The sequence below is a fragment of the Scyliorhinus torazame genome, chromosome 5, assembly GCF_047496885.1.
Source record: "Scyliorhinus torazame isolate Kashiwa2021f chromosome 5, sScyTor2.1, whole genome shotgun sequence".
Lineage (NCBI taxonomy): Eukaryota > Metazoa > Chordata > Chondrichthyes > Carcharhiniformes > Scyliorhinidae > Scyliorhinus > Scyliorhinus torazame.
In genome coordinates, this window is record NC_092711.1 from 165,733,720 (window position 1) to 165,744,566 (window position 10,847).

General features: G+C 49.0%; 1 protein-coding gene across 1 annotated transcript; it reads left to right on the forward strand.

Annotated features, from left to right (window-relative positions):
- Positions 1–6,006: 6,006 nt before the first annotated feature.
- On the forward strand, positions 6,007–7,234 carry LOC140418021 (uncharacterized; the record flags this gene model as incomplete). The annotated part of the gene is made up of 1 exon (XM_072501451.1): positions 6,007–7,234. A coding segment is annotated over one exon (987 nt), but the record flags the coding sequence as incomplete, so codon positions are not given.
- Positions 7,235–10,847: the final 3,613 nt, after the last annotated feature.

Sequence of the window (10,847 nt, forward strand, 5' to 3'; positions counted from 1 at the left end):
TTAGTTCTTCCGTTAACTCGGCCCCTGGTATTTCCCCCTCCAGACGTGTGAAGTTCATTCCGGTGGGGGGGGGGGGGGGGGGGGGGGAGATGATCATTTCTTACACTGCTAATAAAAGGTGCAGGTGCTGGAGAACCAGCGGCGTCTGGAGGTTTCTTTGGCGAAGGCCGAGGAGAATTATAAGGAGGCCTGAGTAAGCTATTGCTGAAGGAGGCTAACGCAGCAAGACTCCCTATTTACTCAGCAGGTTGAGAAAAGTTGAAAGTTTGCGAGGTAGAAGTTGTACGAGTTTGGGAGTAACCCGAGCAAATACAAAGGCCGGCTTTGGAGCGATTTTCTCTGTGCGGCTTGGCGGAGGGAAAAGGGTCATGAAGACGGAGGAAATAAACCAAAATTTTGGGAATTCTATGCAGGATTATACAAGCCTGAGCAGTCTGGTGATGTGTTGGTGGGTGTGGAGCATTATTTCTCTTCCTTGAATCTCCCGGAGGCCTCAGAAAGCCAGCATGAAGCTCTTAATGCTACTCTTTCTGGGGAAGCGATGGCAAAGACCATGAAGGAGCTTGAGCCAGGTAAAGCGCTGGGACCACATGGCTGTGGGTGTGGGTTTTACAGGGGATTTGAGGTTTACTGTTGGATCTATTTGTGGGTATGTATTATCACTTTGACTCAAGTATGCTGCCATCGACTCTTTGTGAGGTTTATGTCCGTTTGATTCTGAAGCGGACAAGGATCACGAGAGTGTGTCTCTTATCAGCCAATCTCTCTTTTGAATGTTGACTTGAAACTGCTATCTAAAGTTTTGGTGAGAAAGTTGGAGGGCATCCTTCCGCCAATCAATTTCTTCTTTAAATTTAGAGTACACAATTCATTTTTTCCAATTTAGGGACAATTTAGCTTGGCCAATCCACCTACCCTGCACATCTTTGGGTTGTGGGGGTGAAACCCACACAAACACGGGAGAATGTGCAAACTCCACACGGACAGTGACCCAGAGCCGGGGTGAAACCTGGGACCTCGGCGCCGTGAGGCAGCAGTGCTAACCACTGCACCACCGTGCTGCCCTCCTTCCAACAATCATGAGGGAGGACCAGTCTGACCTCGCTCTGCATCACTAACCAGCTGAGCTAAATTGGCTCCTAATTACATTACAAGCTGGGCAGTCACACAAAGCCCGCGCTGATTAGCTGGAGAACCAGAGTCCTTCTGTCCTCCAACTCTTGCCATTGGTCAATACCTTAGGTAAAAGGTCAGGAGGCGGGCTACCCTTTGCACATGCATATTACAAGCTGGGCAGCGGCAGGGTTCATGAATGTCGTATTTGGGCTTCTGAGAAGATCGCGACAAATAAATGTGTCAAGCTGAGAGTGCAAAGGCTGTCAGTGTCTTTAAGAGAGAGAGACCTGGGCCAAGCTTTGCAGAGTCTGCACCCTCCCTGGATTCACTTCCTTTCACTTCAGTTGCTGCAAGTGACCAATTGAAGGTCAGAATGAGAAAAGAAATGGAAAGGGGGAGAAAAGAAAATGTTTTACTTACAAATTTAGAGACGGGAGGAAGTTTGCGTCCTTGTGAAGTTCAATCTAGCAGTCACACAAAGCCCGAGCTGATTAGCTGGAGGACCAGAGTCCTTCTGTCCTCCAACTCTTGCCATTGGTCAATACCTCAGGTAAACGGTCAGGAGGCGGGCTACCCTTTGACATGCGCAGCCGCCCCTTTTTTTTGGACATGCGCAGTCGTGGGCAGGGGGAGATCACCGAGCGGCTTCTCGCTCTGGCCGTCAGCCGGTTGCCTGGAAACCTTGCCTCGAGGAGGTTCTGTTGTCGGGTTTTTTTTCTCCCCTGTTCAGGGGGCGGGCGAAACAACGGGTGGGGGCGGGAAGCGCCGGGCCTGCGCACTGGAACCCGGTGACGATAGAGCGGAATAGAGTAATTCCTATTGGCTGATTCAGGCAGGGCCCTATTGTGATGTCACAGCGGAAGTGAAGGAAAAAAATTCCTGTCTCCAACATCTGTGAGTAAAACACTTTCTTTTCTCCCCCTTTCCATTTCTCATTCTGACCTTCAATTGGTGACTTGCAGCAACTGAAGGGAAAGGAAGTGAATCCAGGGAGAGTGCAGACTCTGCAAAGCTTGGCCCAGGTCTCTCTCTCTCAAAGACATTGACAACCTTTGCTCCCTCAGCTTGACACATTTATTTGTCTGGCTAAAAGGATGGTCTCTCGCCACCGGGGGTAGCAGCGCGGTTGGGTGACCTGCACGACTTCCTGCGGTTAGAGAAGAGAAAGTATGAGTTAAGGGTGCAGCAGGGGAGTTTGAGAAAAGGTGGGGGATGTTTGTGACCATGTTTGAGGAGCTGTTCGTCGCCGGGGGTTGGGGGGGAGAGAGGGAGCTGTTCGTCACTGGGAGGGAGGGGAGGGGGGGAGGGCGGATCTGTACAAACGGTATAGTTGATTGTTGGGAAGAATGTTTCCCGGGGGGGTTATTTGCTGTAACCTACTTTGATACAAGTTTGAATAAAATGCATTAAAAAAAAAAAAAAAAAAAATCATAAATAAAAGGATGGTCTCTTTCCTGATGTTCACAATTAAAGGAAAATAAAATGCTGGAAAATCTCAGCAGGTCTGGCAGCACCTGCAGGGAGAGAAAAAAGCTGATGTTTCAAGTCCGATGTCTGATGACTCTTTGTCAAAGAGTCATCAGACTCGAAACATTACCTCTTTTCTCTCCCTGCAGATGCTGCCAGACCTGCTGAGACTTTCCAGCATTTAATGGGACAGTAAATTAATATCGGCTAGAGATGTGTCTAGTATTTTTAAATTAGATATATTATTTATGGTCTGTAATAAAGTACATTTACTATTATTTCTGGTTGTGTAATATTGTACTGTCGCTATTTATATATTTCCAGTCATCTCTTCCCTCAAAAGGCTATTAGTCTATGGAATTCTCTTCCATAGGGATCAGTGGAGTCTGTGGATCACTGAATGATATTAAGGATGAGTTGGACAGATTTTTAATATTTCTTTTGTTATGTTTTTTTACCATTTTTAAAATAATGAATGCAACAGAATAACAGAAATATTGATGGAAAATGGGTACAGTGTAGAACAACTGATATTGCCGCATAAATACAAGCAACACATTGCAGAATTAATTCAGAGCAGGCTATTTGAGTGACCAGAGCCTCTAGATGAAATGCCAAATCAGTTAACAGGTTAACATAGTGAGCGGGGAAAGAGGGTAAGATTATATAAAAACAGAAGAATAACAATTCAGGGCGCATGCCCCAAAATATTACAAAACATACTAACAGCATAGTCGAATTAAAATAACATAGATGACATAGATAGTGCAGAAGGAGGCCATTCGCTTCTTCAAGTCTGCACTGACCCTCAGAAAAAGCACTCACAGAGGCAGACTCCCCATCCTAGTCCCATAATCTGGTCCATTGATCATGGTTAGCCCACCTAACCTAACATCGTTTGTGCGGAGGGGCAAGAATTCAAAAATCCCGAAAACAGTACTACAATGGAGAAGAAACATGGGAGGCCTGGCCCTCCCGAATTTGCAATACTATCACTGGGCAGCCACGGCCGAAAGAGTGAGGAGATGGGTAAAGGGCCCAGTCATAGAATGGTTGATGATGGACGAGTCCTCGTGTACAGGAATGACCCTCCTGGCCCTCGCCACAGCAACACTCCCATCCCCGCCTGCACCGGTCCAGTGATGGTAGCTACCCTGAGAACCTGGAACCAGATGTGGCAGCATTTCAGTCTGACCAATGTGTCCATCATGGCCTCCATTTGCAGCAACCATAGGTTTGCACCAGCAATTCTCAACACCACCTTCAAGAGGTGGAGACAGGACGGGGGAACACTGATGGTTAGGGACTTTTACACGGGAAATAGACTAGTGACCTTAGAGGAGCTGATGGAGAGACTGGACCTTCCAAACAGGGATGAGCTCCAGGTCAAAAGCTTTCTCCGCAAGGAGACACCAGCATACCCAGGAACCCTGAGAAGCACAATGCAAGAGGAGTTACTGGACGCAGACAGTCTGGGGAAGGGAAACTATGGACCTGTACGGACAACTCTTAATAAGGATGCGCTCCTTACTTAATGAAACCCAGGAAAAATGGGAGGAAGAGCGAGGACGGAAATGGGGTGGGGTCTCTGGAGCAAAGCACTGAACGGGACCAACTCCACCTTCTCCTACGCAAGGCTCAGCTTCATGCACCTGAATGTTATGCACAGAACGTACCTGACAAGAACCCGAATGAGCAGGTTCTTCCCGGAGATGGAGGACAAATGTGAATGGAGCCAGCGGGGCCTGGCAAACCATGCCCACATGTTCTGGGTATGCCCCAGACTTGTCGAATTCTGGACAGCCTAACAGCCTATTTAGAGGCAATGTCCATGGTTGCAGTCTTCGGGGTATCGGACCAGCCAGAACTATTCATGGGTTAGAGGGTGGACGCCCTTGCCTTTGGTTCTCTAATTGGCCTCTGGAGAATCCTGCTCGGCTGGCGATCAGCAGTACTACCCACAGCTGCAGACTGGCTGGCAGACCTATCGGAATTTCTCCACCTGGAGAAGAACAAGTTCACCGTTCGAGGGTCAGAGGATGGTTCCCACAAAGTGTGGAGGCCATTCACCAACTTGTTCCAGGACCTGTTTGAAGCCAGCGGTCAATGGAAAACTGGGGAGGGAGGTGGGCGTATGGGAACCAACGGGATCACAGGGAGCAGGCAGGAAAAGGGATGTGGGGAGGGTAGGGTGAGGCTACTGGGAAAAGGAGGGAGAGGCCAGAAACCAACTGACACAAACACCAGAGAGCCTAGAACAAAAACACAAGAAGAGGAACCCCCCAAGGGAAGGTTTAAAACAGGACAGGGAGTGCACGGGGTGGAAGCGCGAGGCCCATCAATCGGGGGGGGGAAGGGAGGGCACCGTCCACTTGTAAATAACAGATAACTCCCATTGTACAGTGAAGTGCCCAGGAAAGTACCCCGAAACGACGAGTGAAGGGGCGGAGGGGAGGGACGGGAGATGGGGGGACTGGCACAAAGGAAATTGACATGCACATTGTAATCGGCAGTTACCCTGACTGGATTGTGTATAATAAGCATTGCCACAACCCTGCTACTCGATGAAAAAGAGGTGAAAAAAACTGCCCCAACCAATCCCGCTTCAATTTAAAGTGTTCCTCATAATCCAGATGGGTTTCCTGTAATAAAGCTATGTCGACTTTCTCCTTAAGAAAGGAGAGGATCTTTTTCCTTCTGATAGGGTGATGGATGCCCCGTACATTCCCTGAGAAAATTTGCAGATTAACTGCCGCCATGAGTTAGGCGACAGAAAGAACAGGAACAGATTTTCACACCACAATCGGGCGTGCGCCATTACCCCCTCCTCCAACTCTCTTTACACCAGAGGCACCAAAGTCTCCCCAAACTGCTCCTTTCACGGATAAAAGCCCCGTCTGTACCAGAGTAGGATAAAGTCAACAACACATAAACCCTCCCATAATAACAAAAATACAAAAGAATCACGACCACAATAGATCCGAGCGGACATTCCTCAAAAAGACTGAGGACCCGGAGGATTAACCCCACGGCCAGACTGTCGTTCCCCTCAGGATACCATCTCCAAAATGAGGGGAAGAAAAGTAACTTTTGTAAATTGTTTTTACAGGATATTAGAAGAGGAGGAATTGCAAACAGAAATCTCAAACATCACGTCTCAATCTGACTGAGTCTCTGAATTCCTTGTCACTGAATATCACCGGATTTTGAATCTAGAAGGAGAAATGTTTGTCTTTTCTGTCGGCTTCAAAACATAATTCTGACTGGAAAAACCCCGAGACACACACACCCGAGTGAGAGTGTTCCAGAGCACTGACTGTGGAAAGAGTTTGAACCAGTTGCACAGATTTTTTAAAAAATCACACCATTCACATGGGGGAAAGACCGTACACGTGTTCTGTGTGTGGACGAGGCTTAAACTGATCGACAAACCTGGAGAGACACAAGGGCACCCCCACCCTGGAGAAACAGTGGATATGTGGGGACTGTGGGAAGGGATTCAGGGCTCCATCTGCACTGGAAGCTCATCGGCACATTCACACTGGGGAGAGGCCGTTCACCTGCTCTCAGTGTGAGAAGGGATTCATTCAGTTATCCGCCCTGCAGTCACACCAGCGAGTTCACACTGGGGAGACGCCGTTCAATTGCTTTGTGTGTGGGAAGGGATTCGGTGATTCATCCAACCTGCGGATACATCAGCGAGTTCACACTGGGGAGAGGCCGTTCATCTGCTCTCAATGTGAGAAGACATTCACTCAGTTAGTTCACCTGCAGTCACACCAGCGAGTCCACACAGGGGAGAGGCCGTTCACCTGCTCTGTGTGTGGGAAGGGATTCGGTGATTCATCCAACCTGCGGATACATCAGCGAGTCCACACTGGGGAGAAGCCGTTCACCTGCTCTCAGTGTGAGAAGGGATTCACTCAATCATCCGACCTGCAGAAACACCAGCGAATTCACACTGGGGAGAGGCTGTTCACCTGCTCTCAGTGTGAGAAGGGATTCACTCAATCATCCAGCCTGCTGACACACCAGCGAGTTCACACTGGGGAGAAGCCATTCACTTGCTCTCAGTGTGAGAAGGGATTCACTCAATTATCCAGCCTGCGAAGACACCAGCGAGTTCACACTGGGGAGAGGCCGTTCACCTGCTCTCAGTGTGAGAAGGGATTCACTACTTCATCGAGCCTGCTGATACATCAACGAGTTCACACTGGGGAGAGGCCGTTCACCTGCTCTCCGTGTGAGAAGAGATTCACTACTTCATCGAGCCTGCTGACACACCAGCGAGTTCACACTGGGGAGAGGCCATTCACCTGCTCTCAGTGTGAGAAGGGATTCACTCGGTTATCCCACCTGCAAAGACACCAGCGAGTTCACACTGGGGAGAAGGCGTTAACCTGCTCTTAGTGAGAGAAGGGGGTTCAGATATCCATACACCCTGCAGGAACACGAGCGAGTTCACACCTGGAAGAGGCCATTCACCTGCTCTGAGCAGGGGAGACATTCAGTGATCCGTCCCAACTACGGAGACACTAGCGAGTTAATTCTGGGGAGAGACCATTCATCTGGTCTCAATGTGGGGAGGGGGTTTTGTGATTCATCACACCTGTTGTGACAGTTCACAATAAATTACAGATGTTGGCTCCTTTGTTATTGTTTCTTCTCTCACTGACATGCAGGACTGCATTTTGTTCATTCTGACATCTGGTGAATGGTGATGATTGGAGGGTTTCTTTCTGCTGGACTGGCCGGTCTAACACCTCTGCCTCCGGTGGGCTGACCATTTTTGAGCCTCGTTGCGATTACCTGGTTCCAAGTTTGACGAGGAGCACAGAATGAAAAGGTGTTTGCACGTTGGAAGATATTTAGTTCCCAAAGCAGCCACGTTGCCATGAAGATGGGCTATGGTGGTTACAGGGTTCTTTTGTCTAATTTATCTGGGTGTTTCTCACAGAAGGAAACTGTCATGGTATGAGGGGTAAGTTGTCTGGTAGATTATGAAATTACAAGAAACATATCACTGAAAGTGGCAACGCAGGTGGATAAGGAGCTAAGAAGGCAGACGGCATGCTTGTCTTCATTGGTCGGGGCATTGAGTATAAAAATTGGCAAGTCATGCTGCAGCTGTACAGAACCTTAGTTAGGCCACACGTGGAATATTGCCTCCAATTCTGGTCACCACATTACCAAAAGGATGTGGAGGCTTTGGAGAGAGTACAGAGGAGGTTTACCAGGATGATTCCTGGCCTTGAGAGGTTGGATAAACTCGGATTGTATTCACGAGAGCGACGGAGTTGAGGGACGACCTGATAAAAAAAGTGGATAGTCAGAAGCTTTTTCCCAGGTTGGAAAAGTCAATTACCAGGTTGTGGTAATACCAGGTATGGCAGTACCTGAGAGGTGAATCACCATTGGCTAGACCTAGGAGTCTACCATTGGCTAACGTACGTAGCTCCGCTCTGAGAGGCGGGGTATAAGAACCAATGCCATCCCAGCAGCCTTCACTTTCTGTATCGAAGCTGCTGGGTACAGTTCTAGCTGATTAAAGCCGATTAGTATGACTCTCCTTGTCTCGAGTGTAATTGATTGTGCATCACAGGTGACATAGGTTTAAGGTGCGAGGGGCAAAGTTTAGAGGGGACGTGCGAGGGAAGTTTTTTTACACAGAGGGTGGTGAGTGTCTGGAACTCGCTGCCGGAGGAGGTGGTGGAAGCAGGTACGGTAGTGACGTTTAAGAGGCACCTTGACGAAAACATGAATTGGATGGGAATAGACGGATACAGACCCTGGAAGCAAAGAAGGTTGTTTTTTTTAAAAATGTTTTTATTCTCCATTTTCACATTTTCCTTCACAATTTACACCCCACACACAAACAGTAAACGTAACAAATACAAAATCAATCCCCTTAACAATACCAATGATCCCATCCTCCCACCACCCCAAACAGCGGCCCACCTGCAATATATGCATCCAATAAAACAAACCCTCCCACGGTGGCAACAAAAAACGAAGGAGAAAAAGAAAAAGGAGTCCGGGGCTGCCCATCGTCACCATTAACTTATAGAGTCCACTCCCTCTCCCCCCCCCCCCCCCACCCCCCCTACATTCAACACCATCCAACCTCTGAAAGAGCACGTACATGATACCCAAGAGTTGTAAACACCCGCCCCCCCCCCCCCCGCCTCTCCAACTCCTCCCGTCCACTGCCTTCTGTAAAACTCCCCCCAAACTCGGTTCCTTCCCCCCCAACTTTCCACCCCAGCTAGATCACTTGGACCCTGTTCTGCCAGGCTCCGATGGCCGCAGCCCCTCCCCCCACCTCACTCCCGTTCACTGGCCAGCTTAAACCGGCCAGCGTGGAGGCCCACGCCCGGGTCCCTTTCCCCTTGCCCGGCCCTAGGAAAGCCCAGAAATCCCCTTTTAGCACACAAACCCCGCATATCCACCTACACCCCAAAGAACTCTCATTTCGAGTGAAAGTCCCATTTCTTCTCTTGTCCAAATATATACAACATTGGCTCCTTTAGCCCATACACACGCACGCAGTGAAACAAAAAAGAAGAAAATACAGTCATGAGGTTACATCGGCACATGGCCATTTCTCAATTTCTCAGTTCTGCCACAGTCCTTCTGCCTTCGCAAACTCCTAAGCTGCTGCCGTTCCAAAATAAAGGTCCTTGAGCTTGTAAGTCACCCTCAGCTTCACTGGATATACAATGCCACACTGCACCTTGCTAATGTACAGTGCCCTCTTCACCCGGTTGAAGGCAGCCCGCCTCCTCGCAAGCTCCACCGTAAAGTCCTGGTATACACGTATACCAGCCCACTGCACCACCCGCTTCTGCTTGGCCCAGCACAGGACCTTCTCCTTCACACTGTACCTACGGAAGCACAGAGTCACTACCCTTGGCGGCTCACTCGCCTTTGGTACAGGCCTCCACGACCGATGAGCCCGATCCAGTTCTTATCGGGAGGGATCCTCCCCCTCCCCCAATAGTTTCGCCAGCATCGCGGCAAAATACTCAGTCGGCCTCGGTCCTTCAACTCCTTCGGGCAGCCCCAAAATCCTCAAATTCTGTCGCCTGGATCTGTTTTCCAGGTCTTCCATTTTTCCTCGCAGATCCTTGTTCCTGTCCATCACCTTCCGCATCTCCTTCCACATCGAGGTAAGTTGATCACCGTGCTGCAATAATGTCTCCTCCACTTCCTTCAGCGCCTCCCCTTGCTCTCGCACCTCCGCCACTGCGTTCGTCACCGGGGAAATCGCCTCCTCCACCAGCACACTCAACCTCTCTCATCTCCTTTCTCATTGTCTCCATGTATTTTGTAAACTGCCTTTCGAATTCCACAGCCATCACCTTAGTTATTTCTTCAGCCGTAAGCAATACGGCCTCCCCTGGTGCTCCAGCCTCCATTTTCCTTAGTGACCCCGCGGTGACCTTTCCACTCCCTGACGGACCTTCAGCTGTTTTCTTTACGGCCGTTATTTTGCTCACCCTTGATATTTTTCTTCACTGTGCCTTCACTGCCGCCTCTGTGCCTTCTCCTTGCTTTTGCCGCCTCCGTGGACCCTGGGACCGGGCTTAAAGCCCCGAAAATGCTGTTCCCGAATGGGAGCCCTCCATTGTGCAGCTGCCTCCCGCCAGCCGTCACCGTAAGTCCCAGAAGATTTTAGTTTAGACCGCTATCACGATCCGAGAAGGCTTGGTGGGCCGAAGGGCCTGTTCCTGTGCTGTACTGTCCTTTGTTCTTTGTTCTTTGTATGACAACAGACAATAGACAGGTAACCACTCGCATTTTATTTACATAAAATATAGATTCCTTTAAGAAGCAAAAATTAAACTGCAAAAGTGAAGCTATCATAGCTAACAAGAAAAGTTAAAGGTTCCATGAGATAAATGGAGGAGACTCAGAAAGTGGCCCAAATAGTAGTGAGTCTGAGGATCGGGAACTTGTTTTAGAATTCAGCAAAGGAGGACCAAGAAACTGATGAAGAGAAAATAGAATATGAGAGCAAACTGGGGAGAAACATCATAACCAACAGGAAAAGCTCCTATAGGAATGTGAAAAGGAAAAGATTAGCAAAGACCAATGTGGGTCCATTCCAGACAGAGACAGGAGAGTTTATAATGGTGGATAAGGAAATGGCAGAGAAACTAAACAATGTGTCTCTGTCTTCATGGAGGAAGATCCAGAAATTGTGCCCAAAACACGAGAGAACCAAGTGACCAGTGAGCACGAGGGACTGAAAGAGATAGTGG